Source organism: Drosophila pseudoobscura, chromosome 3 (assembly GCF_009870125.1).
Source record: "Drosophila pseudoobscura strain MV-25-SWS-2005 chromosome 3, UCI_Dpse_MV25, whole genome shotgun sequence".
Taxonomy (NCBI): domain Eukaryota; kingdom Metazoa; phylum Arthropoda; class Insecta; order Diptera; family Drosophilidae; genus Drosophila; species Drosophila pseudoobscura.
This window is the reverse complement of record NC_046680.1, coordinates 23,073,419-23,088,090: the sequence shown is the minus strand read 5'-3', so window position 1 is coordinate 23,088,090 and position 14,672 is coordinate 23,073,419. Positions and strand designations below refer to the sequence as shown.

Here is a 14,672-nt window from a genome sequence, read left to right as displayed (position 1 = left end):
CAAGATGGGAGCTCTTCAATTGGTACTTGCCACCACTAAGGGCCATACCTGATGGACTGACAATGGACTACAGAAAATGTAACGTGCTATATATTTATTATCACATTTAGTGCAAGTTTTACTTGCAGGCCTTTGAAAAATTAACTTTTTGTTTGCTAAAACTGGTTTTTGGTCTTGAAGAGGAAGCTCTCCATTTCTTTCAATGAAACTAAGACTGAATCCAATCCAGTGGGGGCTTCATTTGCAGGAGGAGGTTCCGTATCTATATTTATTGTTTCTGAAGCTATTGCAGCACCGTCGTATAATGGCTCCTGGTTTATGGTTTTTTTTGACACTGCAACAGCAAGTTCAGTAACTGCTGGAGCCACTATTTTTGAAGCTTTTTCAACAGAAGATTTCGGGTTAAAGATTTCTGCTGCACATACGGCACGTGCGAGAACTGCATGTCGCTCCTCACGACTTCTTTCTACTGCTGCTAGTGTACGAGCTGATGAGGGATCTACGCTTTCCTTCTTTATGTTTTGTTCTCTTACAACAGGAGGTTCCTGCTTTATGTGTTCTGCTGCTACTGGACGAGCCGCTGCGGAATCTACGCTTTCCTTCTTTATGTGTTGCCCTTTCACAACAGGTGGTTCCTGCTTTATGTGTTCTGCTGCTCCTGCGATCTCCTCCTGGCTGCTTTGGGACTCTTTGTACTCGATTGGTCCTTGGGCACGACGTCGTAGCACCTTACGTTCAATATGAAATTTGGCGCTTTCCAGAGCCTTACGCTTCCTGCATAAAAAATAGTGTACGACTGAACTCCGAACCGAACTGAGCTAAATTAGGAAACTAACCTGTTACGTGGACTCAGTTTAGGAGTCACGTTGGAAGATGGAGGTGCTTGGCTGCTTGTAAGGCCAGACACTTTCGGTGCTTCGACACTCCCAGGGACAATTTTTAAGGAAGAATCCTCATATGCATCTGTAAGCTGCTGATAGATGGCCGAACCTGAGAGCATCTGTTTGTTTGTCGCCCTGAAAGCTTCCATATCAAACAACTTTGTGGCGACCGTGCCTGTTAGGGAAAAGAGAACTGCTGCACAAATACTCGTCTAACCCGGCAGGCCACATACCTCTGCGCAACTGGGCGCCCTCGATGCGATACTGCTTCAGCTCTTCATCTTTAGCCTGCAGCTGCTTGGCCAGCGCGAACACCTGATCCCGCATTCTACTGCCGCAGGAAATGGAGTCAATGAAAGCCTTGCGATAAAACTGAAACAAAAGAGCGGCAATCAGCCATTAGTGTGGATGGCATCTGGACGGTAACTAACCAAGGCTCTGTCCATGCGTTTCAGGTGCCACTCCCACTTGAGTGGCATGTTGTTCAGCATTTTATATTTAAGTTGCAGCACGCATCCCGCATCCTGGTCTGCCTCGCTCAGCGAAGCATATGTGGGTAGATCGCCACCACTGACTAGAACCTCGCGTGCATCATCTTCTGGGAACTTCACTCGAGAGTTCAGCATCTGCAAACATTAGTTTAATTTTACCCCTGCATTTGTATGTGCATGTGTTCTGGTCCAGAAAACTTACCTTCAAGCGCTTGGTGAAATCGCTAGGTACCACAGATTCTGTGTAGCTTTGCTCGAGCGCTAGGTCGTGGCACTGCAGATAAATTCCAGTGTCTGGACCTGAGGCCAAGAAATTCATTATGAAATTTCTTCCATTTATTTCTATTACTGTTAGCATTTTGTAGTTGTCTGGTTCTTGTTCTAAGGGGGGCAAAGGTGTTGACAGCAGTGCTGCCAGACTTTGAAAGTCACCATAAGAACAAGAATTAGCTAGAATAAGCTAAAAATTAGTTTGTGCCATGCTTGCACATTGTTGTGTTGTTGCATTGGTTTTTAGCGACAGCATGCTGCCGTAATTTGCACAAAATTGGATGATTTCCCAAAATACGAACAAGAAATATAATTTTTATCAGTTTTCTTGCTAAAAATTAACAAACATTACAATAAAATCAACAAGCAGAAATTTTTTCTTACTTATTATTTTAATCCAAAATAAGCTAAATTAACTTTTAAATAAGTAACTTTCAAGCATTTTAAATATTTTCAAGCTATTTGGTTTTAAAATTAGCCAAATCTAGCTTAAAATAAGTAAAATGGCAACACTGGTTGACAGTTGTTTTTGAATTTAATGCTCGTCTAACAGCGAGCTGTTATGCGCACTGATATACGCGACTAACAGCTGTAGCAGTTGTGCTTGACAATAAAAATCATTGGCAAAAATTGTTTACCATGAAAAATATTTCCATGCGACTTACGGCCCTCATTTGGGCGTTCTACAGTTCGGAAAAATGCGGTGATTCCAAAGTAAATTCAAGTAATTTGATTTAGTGGCGCTTCACAAATATCAGCGGATCAATAAACAGACTAAATGGATGTGCATGCTTTTAACTCGGTCGGCTCTCTCTCTCTTAACAAAGCTTCAACTTGCACTTTGCTCCCAAAAGCGTTCTCGCTCGCGCCCGACGAGCAACTTTCGCTCTGCACGATCCATTACTTTGTTGGGGCTCACAGCTGTTGGAACATTCCGCTCTTTCTACTGTACTGAACTTAGTGTTGCTTGTTGTTAGTAAAATTGTAAACGGCCCGATCCAATAATGTCACACATCAAGAAACTCATACCAATGACGGTCAATCCCGACCTGCTGAAGGAGCGCACGGGCGCCGAGTTCAATGTGGAGGAGTTTGCTGCATGGTGGCAGGGCGGCCAGGAGAAGCTGAACACCAAACGCGAAGTCGGTAAGTCGAAATATGCCACAAAAACCTGGGGAGGGCTATGTGATAGCTGGCCATGTTCACTGGCCAATCTTGCAGCGAAGGATTAAGGGTCGGGTCCAAAGAGTTCGTCTAATTACCGGCAAAGTCCAAGAGATTTATACATTGTTAAGCGTGTGAACAACCAATGTTGGTATATCAGTAACAGATAATGATACAAGCAAAGTTTCATTTGATAAGCGGTAACTGCAACAGCAGACAGCAGACTTGCTTATCAAACCGCGGCCTCATCAACATCCACGCCCCCAAGCGATAACGAATTTTTTCGACAGAAAGGGCAATCTTTAGCGATCTGGAGGACGGGTATGGACTGAATCATGAGTACATGTCACACGAGGATGTCTACAATTCGAGCGTGAAGAAAGTGGCAGAGGCCGCCGTCAAGCTGAAGGCGCTCCAGAACAAGATCAACCCAGGCGGCAACGACATTTGGCCGTAAGTTCCCCACCCCGACCATGTTAGAAAGAACGTTTCCTCTAATCCTCCTCTAATCTCTTTCTGGTGCAGAGGTTTGCTATACAATGTGGAGAGCCACGGACTCTTTCCCGCCAACCATCCACTGGCCACGCACATCACCATGTTCGTGGATGTGATCAATGGTCAGGGCACGCCGGAGCAGGTCGAGAAATGGGGCAAGGCGGCCGAGAACTGCAACATCATTGGCACCTACGCCCAGACGGAGCTGGCTCACGGCACCAATGTGCGAGGTATAGCCACGCGGGCGGACTTTGACCCTAAGACGGACGAGTTTGTTCTACACACCCCCAATTTGGAGGCCTACAAATGGTGGCCCGGCGGCTGTAAGTAGTATCCGTAGTAATATTTCAAGTGTCACTGACAGATCTGTATCTGCCCTTCTGCCAGTGGGACACACGGCGAACCACGCCATGGTAGTGGCACAGCTGTACATCGCCGATGTCCACCACGGAGTCCAAATGTTTATTGTGCCTGTGCGCGATGCAGAGACTCACATGCCACTGCCCGGCGTCGACATCGGAGAGGTGGGGAAGAAACTGGGAATGGTGGCTGTCAACCAGGGATTCTTGGGGCTGGACAATGTCCGCATTCCACGCACCAACATGCTCATGAAGTTCGCCAAAGTGGAGAGAGATGGCACCTTCAAGGCCAGCCCCGCCTCGAGGGTCAACTATCTGACCATGGTCTACACCCGCTGCCTGATTGTCAACCTGACCTCCACTCTGCTGCTGGAGGCGGCTACCATTGCCACCCGATACTCGGCCGTGCGCCGCCAGAGTCCCTTTGAGGCCAAGTAAGTGCTCAAAGAGTGCTCATCCTCCATCCATCCATCCATTTATGTTGATAACTTCCGTCCGCTTGCAGTCAGCCGGAGCCCCAGATCATTGATCATGTCACGCAGCGCCTGAAGCTCTTTCCGGAAATAGCCAACGGCATGGCATACCACCTGGCCGCAGAGCACATGTGGGAGATATACGCCCAGACGGTGGAGGAGGCCAACAGCGGCAAGTTCGACCGACTGCCCGACATGCACATCCTGTCCTGTGCGCTCAAGGTCCTTGCAACAACAGACGGCTGTGCGGGCATCGAACGGCTGCGTCTCTCTACCGGCGGACACGGCTACCTGACTGCTGCCAACATGAGCAACATCTACGGAAACGCTGTGGCAGCCTACACCTACGAGGGCGAGAACACAGTGCTGCTCCTGCAGATTGGACGCGCTCTGGTCAAGGCCTGGGCTACGTTTGTGGAGAAGAAACCCGTCTCGGCTTCCTACGGCTATTTTGCGACATCAATGCAGCTGAAGCAGTCCCCAAAATGGGACAACTCCAGGCAGTGCATCATCCAGGCCCTCCAGTATACGGCCGCTCAGTGAGTTCCAAATTGCTTTATCCGAGAATCACTTGTTTAACTTCTCCATTCTCCACTCTCCATTCAGGAAGACTCGCATTGCCTTCGAGAACCTAGCAGAGCGCATGGCCAGTGGCCAGTCGCAGGGTGTGGCAGCCAACAACACAGGCATTGAACTGGCCCGAGCAGCAGAGGTGGGTTGACTTTGCCTAAATTGTAGCCTTTTTCAACGATTATCTTCTATTTCCAAATACAGCTGCATGGCCGTCAGTTTGTTTGCCAAACATTCCTCGAGCAAGTCACTGGTCCCAAGGCACAAATGCGTTCCGCGGCTCTCAACAAGATTTTGGAGAATGTGCTGGAACTTTTCCTGGTCCAGACTGTGCTCAATAACATGAACGATGTTCTGAGAGTAAGTAGCATAATGTAGAATGATCGAATCGACTAATATCTTACCGAATTCCAATCTCCATTCTCCACTCGCAGTTTATCAGCCTCACCGATGCAGACCTCAAGTCACTGCAAAAACGCTTGGAGGTGGCTCTGGAGAAGTTCCGTCCCAATGCAGTGGCCGTTTGCGACGGCTTCGGCTTCCACGATCGCGTCCTCAACTCGGTGCTGGGCAGCTATGATGGCAATGTCTATCCCCGACTGTTCGATTCGGCCAAGCGCAGCACCATGAACCAAAAGCCAGTCCAGAAGTCCTTCGAGACCTATCTGAAGCCTCTGATGAAGGCTAACTTGTAAATTGTCCCGCTCTAGGTCATGCTTTATCTTTGATCTGTTTTGTTTATCTATCGATAATATACGATAAATAAATTTGAATAACCGAAAACTCTTTGGTTGTAATGGCTAGACATTTCAATCTGTTGATCCGTTTCTTAAGCAGCCTTAAATCCTGGTAACATCGGATGAGAGTGAGCGTTGAGATACTCGCATACTTCAAGGCGTAAAGGCAAATCCATAGTTTATATCTGCTTCGAAATTTGTCAAGAATGTTAATGTTCTACTTGCATGAACAACATACAGTGTTACTGGTTCTTTCCAGGAGTGAACATAGCCACGACCTTTATGTGTATGATAATGGCATCTGTTCGAGTTCACAAATACAATACCTAAACCCAGAAGGATAAAAGGATGCATAAACGAAGTGAGATTTTTTTGGTGCTTCTAATGCGGATTATTGTGCTCCTTAAACAGACCAAATTTACGTCGAATTCATATCTTCCTTCAGCAATCCTACAATGTTCTAATCCTTCCATTCTCGTTTTGTTCATTTCGATAGTCGACAGGCGATTTTATTGTTCAAGAAGCGTTTCGCATTAGTGTAAGCTTATGCTACATACAACATAGAAACTCGAAAACTTTTTAAAGGTTCGTATAGATTGTTACTACAAAAGGGTCACGGGGAATGGAATTAGTTGCATTATCAACAACATTCTAAGATTTAACATAAGTACACGTACTTAGATTATAAATAATTTACAGTGTTTTTGCGGTGATCTGTGACCGCGTTCTGGCCCTCTGGCTTACTGGCCGCCGGCACGCTGCACATTGTCGAATGGGACCAAAACGCCTGGAGGACCGCCAAAGCGGCTCGAATGGCTGGGGGAGTCTGGCTGTTGCGTCTGCTGTGGCTGCTGGAAGGGTCTCGGCTCGGCCTGAACAGAGAGAACACCGTTGGGTGCACCGAAGCCGCCGGTGTAGCGACCAGGGTTGACAGTAGGACGAGCCCTGTTGGCCTTGAGTGTGTTACTGAATTCGTGCTGGTTTCCGGCCACGTAGGTGCCAGCACTGCTGTCCGGACTGTTGGCTGCTCCGGGATTGGTGTTGGCGCCGGAGCCGGAGCCGGAAGTGCCTGGGGCCTGGGGCCGCAGCAAACCCGCTGGGGCGCCAAATCCTCCTGTGTACTTGCCCGTGTTGCTGGGGGGCGTCGATGTGTCTGATGGAAGATTACATCAGATGGTGGTCTCCCGGGGGTATTGATGGCGTACTCACCTTTGCGCTGTGCACTGATCGGGGTGCTGATCACTTTTCCCTCGTCGCTCTTCGTGTACTCCACCTTCTTGGTGACGCCCTCAGTGGAGCTGCCGGCATTGAAGGGCGGGAACTGGTCCTCGGTGACGGCCTTAGGCGCCTGGTTCTGGACGGCGGACTGAATGCCTTGGGGATCAAAGAGTGCTGCAAAATTGGTGATAGAGTTTGTACTAGGATTTTGTGGGACGGAGCTGCTCGTGCTGCTGGAGGCGAAGGACGAGGTGGAGTCATCGCTGGGCTTGTCAGCTGGCGGCACCAGTACCAGCGGCGGCTCTGGGCTCTCATTGGTGCTGCTGAGACTGCTGTCGATGCCCTGGGCGGTGCCTGGAAGCGGAAGCGAGACTATGGATGGAAAAGCGGAGGAGACGGAGGCCGCAGCTGGGGCTGCTCTGGTCGGGATTGGTGTTGGTGGGATGGTCGGGGAGCGTGATGCTGCTGGCTCAAAGCCCTGGGGCCGAAAGTCAATTGGCTTACTACCTCCCGCCGGCTGCGTCAAAGCTGCCTCCTTGAAGTTGTCCGGATTGTAGGGCACTCCTGGTCCCACGTCCGGATAGTCAAAGTCCCGCAGCCAGGCCGGCACCGTTGACGAATCAAATGGGCTGTTGTCCTCCGCTGTCATGGGCGTGGTTGCCGTTCCCGTTGCCCCTTTCAGGAGATCTGTGTGGTGAGTGGTTGTAATCAGTTTCGTTTTCTGTGTTTTTGTTGTGTGCTGTGGTTGGGTGCTGTGCGTTGTTGTATGGGTATGGGTATGGGCCTTGGTGGTACTAGTTGTGGTGCTCGGCGTCGTATGCAATGGCGCAGGCTCAGCCGTCGGTGGCGGCGTCAACTGAATGTTGTTGAGCTCCACGAACGGCTCGTACGGCGGCTCCAGATCGTCGGCCAGCGTGTGGTTGTACTCGTCATTGTCCTTGGGCACGATAAAGGTGACGGCCACGTCAAGGTCCGGATCGGTGACTTCCTGCAGCCAGGGGGGCAGCGTGTACGCGTACTCCTCGTTGTTGTCCAGTCTGTAGAAGGTGGACGGATCCAAGGGGGTGGTGCTGCGGGGCGTTGGCTGCACTGTCGTCGTTCTTCTGGTCGTTGTGAATATTCTTGGTGTCGTTGTTCTCCTAGTTGTGCTGGTTGTTGTTGTAGTTGTTGCTTTTGTTGTTGTTGTCGTCATTGGGGGCTGAGTAGTGCTCGTACTCCGCGGCCTTGGCGTCGACGTCGTGCTTCTGGTGGTGCTATAGTGCGCCGTTCCGCGATGGCGATTGGGGAATCTACCACCCGCATTGCTCGGCGTCGTGCTGCCCACATGTGCATTGGTTCCATGAGCCTCCGGTCCATCCCGCTGCAGCGGCACCACCGACACCTGGCCCTGCGTCTGTTGGTGCGGCACAGGGGCCGCCGGCATCAGGGCATCGCCGCTGCTCAGACTCAGGCGAATGTTGTGACTGGCAGGATCCTCCACTCCCAGCACGTACCGCGTCGGCTGTTCCTCGGTGATTATCAGTGGCTCCAAGGTCGGGGCAGGGGCGGTGACAGGGTCTGCGAGATGCGGCGGCAACAGGTCCCAGGCGATGACACTCAGGGGCGCTGTATTCGGTGCCGGAGTCCATGACACTGGGCCGCCAATGTCCGGATCCTGACGCTGCAACTCTCGGATATACTCGGGCAGTGTTCCACTGGCCACCAGCGGCTCCTGGACGCTCTCCTCTTGCTGCTGCTGGATCGGCACCAGCTCGGCCTGTTCCACCTCCACATCTGTGGTGACAGTCGTCGTGCTGGGGGATGGGCTATGCTTTGGTGGTGTTAGTGATGTGGCTGGTATTGGTGCTGGTGCGGATGCAGATGCAGATACGGATGCGGATACGGATGCTGGGGCTCGTGCGAATGAGTTCTGATCGGTGCTCGTGTCCAGGCCCACTGCGATGGCATCTAGTTGGGAAGGATTCGTATTTGAGTATTTCACATCTAACAGAGGTCTGGATCCTGGATTTGGATTCGAAGACAGTGAGGAAGGCGGAGAGGACGGGTACGAGGGGCAAGGACAGAGATTGAGACTGGGACTGGGACTGCGACTGGTTGGGGATGCTGTACTAATCTGTGTAATGATTGAGTTGGGGCCAAAGGGATTCAGCCGGAGCAGGGTAAAAGTGGGCGGGGAATGACGGGGACTGGGCGGGGCAATGGCATATTGAGTGGAAGTGGAGTTGGAACTGGCTTTGCTGTGGGTTTCAGGTGAATCGCGCTTAAAGAGCTTCCCCGCAATTTCATTTGTGGTTTCTGGGGTTAGTGCTTCTACATGAGTGGTGCTAATTGTGGGTGTGGGTGAGCGGGTGCTAGTGCGGGTGCTAGTACTTGTGAGCGGTGCAACCAAGGCATTTGTGTCTGTTGTGTCTGTTGGTGTTTGCGGTGCACCGTTCGCGGCAGTCCCTGCTGCACCGCTGGTCGCTGCTGCTCGCGTTGGACTGGCCGTCGCTCTGGCTGCAGCCTCAGCTGCCTCTCTTGCTGTTGCTGTTCCTGTTGTCAACTCACCAATGTGGGGCGGGAGCAGATCATCCGCCGGCTGTCGGATATCCGTGATGCCGGACGCATAGGTAGGTATCTCGAACTGGAGGCCCTGGGCGCTGACTACCTTGCGCCCGTCGGGCGTGTCGATGGGACGCAGACCCGCGATCGGATTGCCGTAACTGTCGACGGACCTCTGGCCGCCCACTCCGGCCACATTGAATGCCTCCGCCGTCTGCGCCAGTGGCGGCTGCAGCTCTAAGGCGAATGGCGAGGGCCGTACATCTGCGAGAGGAGAAGGGAGGGAGGGTTGGTTGCTGGTTTCAGTGGCTTGCAAAACCTCTTCAGAGAGTTGAAAGGTGTTAGAAGCAGATGCAGAAGCAGAAGAGTACAGAGTATCGAGACGAGGACGATGAAGTAGCTGATGGGGTAGATGGTGGGGTTTCTGGGTGACAGATGAGTCAGCCGCGGGAGGCTCTTGAGCAATTTTCCTGCCACTTGCCACTTGCCGCTTGCCTCCTCCTCTTGCCTCTTGCCGCTGATTGATTGACATTGACTAAGATGGGCCATACATTTGGATGGATAGATGTCTCTCCTCTGGATGGGTGATTCTGTTGTGACTATTGTGACTGTTGTGTGGTGCTGTGGTGCTGTTGCTGTAAAGGTGCTTTGCCATGCAATGTGGCTTCTGTTAGTTACACAAAGGTCTGCCACCAAATAAAATTCAATTTTAAAAGTTAGTCACTGACTACGATTGCATGTTCATGTGTGTGTGTGTGGAAGGTGTGGATGCTGTGTGAGTTTGTGTGGTTGTGTGGGTGGGACAGGTGTTCAACTGCATGGCATGCAAGCAAAATGGCCACCAAGTTCGTTGCCTAAGTCTTTTGTTTTCGCCTCCAATTGTTGGTCCAGTTAGGGCACAGTTACAGTGCGTTTCATAGTCCAATATACGATAAAGCTGCCATAGAAAGGAGGTGTCTAACAGTAGGCGGAAAGCCCGCAGCTGTAGGAAAAACCTATCAATTATCTGCTGAGAAATCAGAACCCACCGCTATCACAGGTGCACGAAACGCACTGTACCCTCCCGCCTTTCAATTAGCGTATGAGGTTTTCATTGTTTCTACCCCTGGGACGGTGGGAAGCCATGTGACAGGCGCCCGGAACAGGCGGGACAATTCAATGGCCAAATTAATTGTGAATCATCGACGACCCTCCCGACAGACAGTATATTCGTTATGTGTTGGAGACTGTGTTAGAGTCGGCGGTTCTGTGCGGTGCGCTCGTGCCGTGTGCGAATAATTAATAACAATTTACTTGGAGGCTTGCACAGTTCTCCATTCTCAGCCAAGTGGCGATTTGATCTGCGATTGCTCAGATTTGTGATCCCTGCCTCGATTGCTCGATTCCTGTTTACATCGGAATAACTGAATAATATTTTAATAAGTCACTTCCCCTCTACAGCTCACTCTCTCTTGCTGTGGGGGAATTCTGGAAATGCGGTTTCTGCTTGGAAACTCGTCTGTGACTAAGCCTCAAACTGAATGCCAGATCATGATGGGCGTTCCATTCATTCGATTTGCTTAGTCTTTGGCTTTGGCTAGTTAGTTCCGGCTACTAAGCATATGTATGTGCATATTATTTATTTTATATACACTACTCGTATAATGCGGTTGTTATTTGCATTGTTATTTGGGTTCGGTTCGGCTCTATCTGGATTCCCATTCGGGGCTGGAAACCCTGAAATTTCCTTTCATTCTGAACCCATCGCATACTCGTACTCATAAATATGAATGCCTGTGAGCGATCAGATGAAGATACAAGCATCCACCATTACTCATTATGGCACAAAGTGTTTTTGGGTAATTGAAATTCCCTCACAGCCAGCCACCACACTTCCGCCTGAGACCAGGCCTCAAGTTCAGGCCAATTAATTTTGCTTGTCTCCATCTCCAGCGACAGCCAACACCATCTTTATCTGCCTCTCCGCTAATATGTTTATTCAATTTAATTTTAATTGATTGACAGCTTCACGACATCTGCACCCCCACAAGCCCCAAGCACAATGCAATGGGATTTCTTGGGGCAGCTTGAAAATACTTGTATTTTTCACTTGCCAATTGTACAGTTTTGTCTGCCGCCTGCCGATTGTCTCTCGTTTTGTTTCATTATTATTATTTTTTTTTGCTTGTATTTTGTTTTTTGACAAGTTTTTATGTTTAGTCAACCTTCAGCAGAAATAAAAAATCAGCAAAAAAAATTGTAATGGATTTTGATTAATCTTCGTTTTGTATCATCCTCTCGGAGGGCCTTGAGTTATCGACTTATTGAGCTCCCAGCCCCCACACACTTGACGCGAAACTCAACGCGAAAAATGTTTCAAAAGTCATAAAAATCCCAAGAAACAAAAGCCAGCGTGTAAATAATACCTTGTTTTTAAATCAAATCAGATGCAAAGCTCGTATTTATTGCACTTGAAATGATTGCCTCGATCGGATCGGATGGATATGGGGTAAATTATTGCGAAAAGGAAACCAGATCGCATGGAAATGTCAGGGGGGAAGAAAACTGAGACTCTCCCATAAATACATAAATATTTATTGGAATAAAGCGAACGTTCTAGACGGGTGTCGGGTGCTCTTTTGAAGAATTTGAAAAAGTATCTGCTTGCCTGTGGCAATCGATTGCAAAACGAAATGTGATTTTCTATGACGAAATCAAGTTACCGCCGTCTCTACTCGCGGTATACTCGGTATATCTTCATCTGTATCTATAACTGGTTGATATCCCATTGTGTTTTAATTACGATAAGCTCAAGTCGAGCCATTAATCATAAAAAGCGAAAATAAAGCACGATTCCCAATTGAGACCCCATAGGAGTCGCCACGTACGCCAGTTATCACGTACGGGACCATTCATTACGATAAGTCCATTGATTGCCGAAAATTCGAAATCTGAAACCGACAAATCTGGTGTGAACAACCATAGAAATCCATTAAAGAAATACTCCGAGCATTAGATAATGCCTAAAGATACATATGTATATGGTTGCGGTGTCTGTGTCGATTTCGGTTTCGGTCTTATTATTATCCAATTAAGCGGAATAGTTGCCAGCCATATCCCTTTATAACTATTCCAACCTGTCCTGATCTATCTGTCATAAAAGCTTCTTCGTTTAGCTTGAAGCTTCCCATTTGTGGCCCCATGACCTAAAAAAAGCCCCATCAACAGCGGATTGAAGCTGAAGGTGGTGTAAACAACTCTGTTAACAAATCGTCTTCTCGAAAGCGTCGCTAAATTTATAGACCTCTGCTCTGCCGGGCCTGGGACCAGACCCCTACTCAGGGTGGTTGGAGAATGGGAAGCACAGCTCGTCCCAGAGGTCGCATGCCCCTCCACCGAGCCTTGTCCCTGCCTGAAGCCTAAGATGGAGACGAAGTCGAGAAGGAGGAGGAGGAAGATCGACAACGATTCAGGGGAAGAGCCTTGCCAGTCACGTTATCTGTCGCTTGGTGTCGCTTGCATAACATCGGCTGCCGCTGCTGCTGGCTGTTGCTGCTGATGTTTCTGTAGCTTTATTTTTCTTGGGTACACAGCCATCAGCATCAGCTCTGCTCGAATTTCAGTTTGGGAACTCGATGCCGCCGTCTGTTTGTTTTTGCAGCGGCTACTTGACTTCGCTTGGGTCCGGATCGTAATGATCTGCGCCTAATTTACTCGAGCCCCCAAACAGTTTGTTTATCAAATAAAAACAGATTAAACTGCAGTAGCAGCATTTCCAAAGTATTTGAGGTTGACGGAAGGCAAGGTGCAGGTGGATGTGGATTTCTCCCGGCTAGGACTCTTATCCGCCCCTCAATGTGTGTCATGAGCATGAATGAAGGTCGTTTGCGAGGTGAGTATAAGTGCTTTCTGTTGTAGAATGTGATTTCGGTGAGAGTTGGAGCTAAGGTCTAAGAGCAACACAAAGTGGTAGGGGGGTGGGGTAGTGGGGGTGGGTGGTAGTGGTAGGGTAGGGTAAACAACACATAAAATTAGTAACACTTGGAGGTCGAAGGAAGCTTGGATATTGGGCGTAAACAATTCATGCCCTATCCAAGCTTCTTTCGATTACAGATTGCAGTAAACACACATAGATATTCAAAACTGTTAGGCATGCGCATGCGTAGACGTAAAGAAGACAAAAAGCGAAACAGATGCGCAAGAGAGAAAGAGATATTAATTCCAAGAGCGAATATCGGATTCGCATAATCGTGCAAATTGAAGCGATGCCGATAACGCAATCGAAACGTTATACGATAGTGCTATGGTTTTCTGCTATATTTTTGTTTCCATTTTTATACCAGGCCTTCCAATGGCTGCGTGGACGCTGAGGAGCAGCAGCATCAGCGTAGCGGTAATGCTGGCAGAGCTATCACCGCCGCCCTGTGGTCTTTTCATTTTGATTTGCATTTTCGTGGGTAGGGTAGGAATTACAGTTGCTCGCCGTTGTATTTTTTTGTTTGTTATTTGTTGTCTTTGTCACGCAATTAACAATTTAGAATTGGGCATTGCCCAAATACAGAGTCGAAATCCGCGAGCGAGTTCGAATAATTATTGCGTAGGAGCAGAATAACAATGATCGGAACCGCGGCGATGACAAAATCGAAGGCAACGCAAGCGAGCCGGCGGCGGCGTGTGCACAACACCGTATTGCCAAATACAAATAATATGTAATATTCCAGCCTCTTCTCCAGCCTATTATTCACATCAAATTCAATCAAACTGCGACACGATATCACGAATCCCCAAGACGCGCGTCCGACGACGATGCAACTAGCAGCTACGAGGAGTCAATCGGGAGATTGAGTTTCAGATTGAGAGGGAGAGTGCGAGAGAGAGCGAATGGAGAGGATTTAACAGGTGGCGCGGTGGTGCGATCGAGCGAGACACGTCCGCAGCTCACGAGTTCTGCGGTTTCAATAAACTTGGCAGCGCTTGGAGCTTGAAGCTTGACTTGGAGCATGGCTCTGCTTCTGGCTGTGACTGTGGCGCTGGCGCTGGCTCTGGCGTTGGCAGCGGCAGCAGCATCAGCTTCCAGGTAAGCCAGGGAAATACTGGAACACTAACTGTTTTGTTTACTGATTGACTCTGTCCAGTCTTTTGCATTCCCCTTCAAGAGGGTAAGGTTAGGTTCCTTAAAATCGTAATTTCATTTAGCTGCCATTAGAGCATCATCGAATCGCATTTCCATTGCCTGCTGCAACTGGAAAGCAGTGTAAGCTAATTGATGTAATTGTTGTCTTTCTACACTCACACACGCTGACGTATTGCCAATGACGTTTAAGGTCAGCCACTGCGCACCGCCCCATCTGATCTGATCCGATGCACAGCCCATTCCCACATCCAACATTCAGCTAACAGCCGCTTAACATTCCAGCCGACCATTTCCAAACCAAACGAGCAAAACGACTCTCAGACATATAGAAATTTATCATAAACAGAAAAAAGGGTAGCT

The 14,672-nt window shown here is 49.1% G+C and overlaps 3 protein-coding genes across 7 annotated transcripts; 1 reads left to right on the top strand and 2 right to left on the bottom strand.

Annotated features, from left to right (window-relative positions):
- Window positions 1-72: 72 nt before the first annotated feature.
- On the bottom strand, window positions 73-1,862 carry LOC6899113 (uncharacterized). The gene is made up of 5 exons (XM_002138994.4): window positions 1,575-1,862; window positions 1,313-1,507; window positions 1,115-1,253; window positions 837-1,056; window positions 73-774 (listed from the first exon to the last, which is right to left on the bottom strand). The coding sequence occupies exons 1-5, from the start codon at window positions 1,728-1,730 to the stop codon at window positions 156-158; spliced, it is 1,329 nt and encodes a 442-aa protein (XP_002139030.3). The 5' UTR covers window positions 1,731-1,862; the 3' UTR covers window positions 73-155.
- Window positions 1,863-2,247: 385 nt separating this feature from the next.
- On the top strand, window positions 2,248-5,486 carry Acox57D-d (acyl-Coenzyme A oxidase at 57D distal). Its single transcript, XM_001362030.5, has 8 exons — window positions 2,248-2,788; window positions 3,097-3,259; window positions 3,332-3,624; window positions 3,689-4,094; window positions 4,166-4,672; window positions 4,740-4,845; window positions 4,908-5,063; window positions 5,138-5,486. The coding sequence occupies exons 1-8, from the start codon at window positions 2,647-2,649 to the stop codon at window positions 5,396-5,398; spliced, it is 2,034 nt and encodes a 677-aa protein (XP_001362067.2). The 5' UTR covers window positions 2,248-2,646; the 3' UTR covers window positions 5,399-5,486.
- Window positions 5,487-5,923: 437 nt separating this feature from the next.
- Window positions 5,924-14,149, bottom strand: flap (flapper). Of its 5 annotated transcripts, XM_033378796.1 has the most exons (5): window positions 13,519-14,149; window positions 9,206-9,463; window positions 7,166-8,605; window positions 6,650-6,832; window positions 5,924-6,593 (listed from the first exon to the last, which is right to left on the bottom strand). In XM_033378796.1, exons 1-5 carry the CDS (start codon window positions 13,625-13,627, stop codon window positions 6,181-6,183), a joined length of 2,403 nt encoding a protein of 800 aa, XP_033234687.1. In that variant the 5' UTR covers window positions 13,628-14,149; the 3' UTR covers window positions 5,924-6,180. The 5 variants fall into 5 exon arrangements, with proteins under 5 accessions (XP_033234687.1, XP_015040836.2, XP_015040834.2 ...); XM_015185350.2 differs by having other exon boundaries at window positions 6,650-8,605; window positions 13,519-14,148; XM_015185348.2 differs by having other exon boundaries at window positions 6,650-7,345; window positions 13,519-14,147.
- Window positions 14,150-14,672: the final 523 nt, after the last annotated feature.

What these genes read in the sequence shown, in the direction of transcription:
- LOC6899113 (XM_002138994.4), bottom strand. Translation starts at nt 1,730, where the DNA reads ATGCTAACAGTAATAGAAATAAATGGAAGAAATTTCATAATGAATTTC. An exon ending in AACGCATGGACAGAGCCTTG is followed by an intron (nt 1,254 to 1,312) that starts GTTAGTTACCGT and finishes CTTTTGTTTCAG; the next exon opens with TTTTATCGCAAGGCTTTCAT. An exon ending in GGGCGCCCAGTTGCGCAGAG is followed by an intron (nt 1,057 to 1,114) that starts GTATGTGGCCTG and finishes TTTCCCTAACAG; the next exon opens with GCACGGTCGCCACAAAGTTG.
- Acox57D-d (XM_001362030.5), top strand. Translation starts at nt 2,647, where the DNA reads ATGTCACACATCAAGAAACTCATACCAATGACGGTCAATCCCGACCTG. An exon ending in CAGAGTCCCTTTGAGGCCAA is followed by an intron (nt 4,095 to 4,165) that starts GTAAGTGCTCAA and finishes GTCCGCTTGCAG; the next exon opens with TCAGCCGGAGCCCCAGATCA. An exon ending in AACTGGCCCGAGCAGCAGAG is followed by an intron (nt 4,846 to 4,907) that starts GTGGGTTGACTT and finishes TTCCAAATACAG; the next exon opens with CTGCATGGCCGTCAGTTTGT.
- flap (XM_015185350.2), bottom strand. Translation starts at nt 13,627, where the DNA reads ATGCAAATCAAAATGAAAAGACCACAGGGCGGCGGTGATAGCTCTGCC. An exon ending in CGCAGCCATTGGAAGGCCTG is followed by an intron (nt 9,464 to 13,518) that starts GTATAAAAATGG and finishes CTCCTCTCGCAG; the next exon opens with ATGTACGGCCCTCGCCATTC. An exon ending in GATCAGTGCACAGCGCAAAG is followed by an intron (nt 6,594 to 6,649) that starts GTGAGTACGCCA and finishes ATCTTCCATCAG; the next exon opens with ACACATCGACGCCCCCCAGC.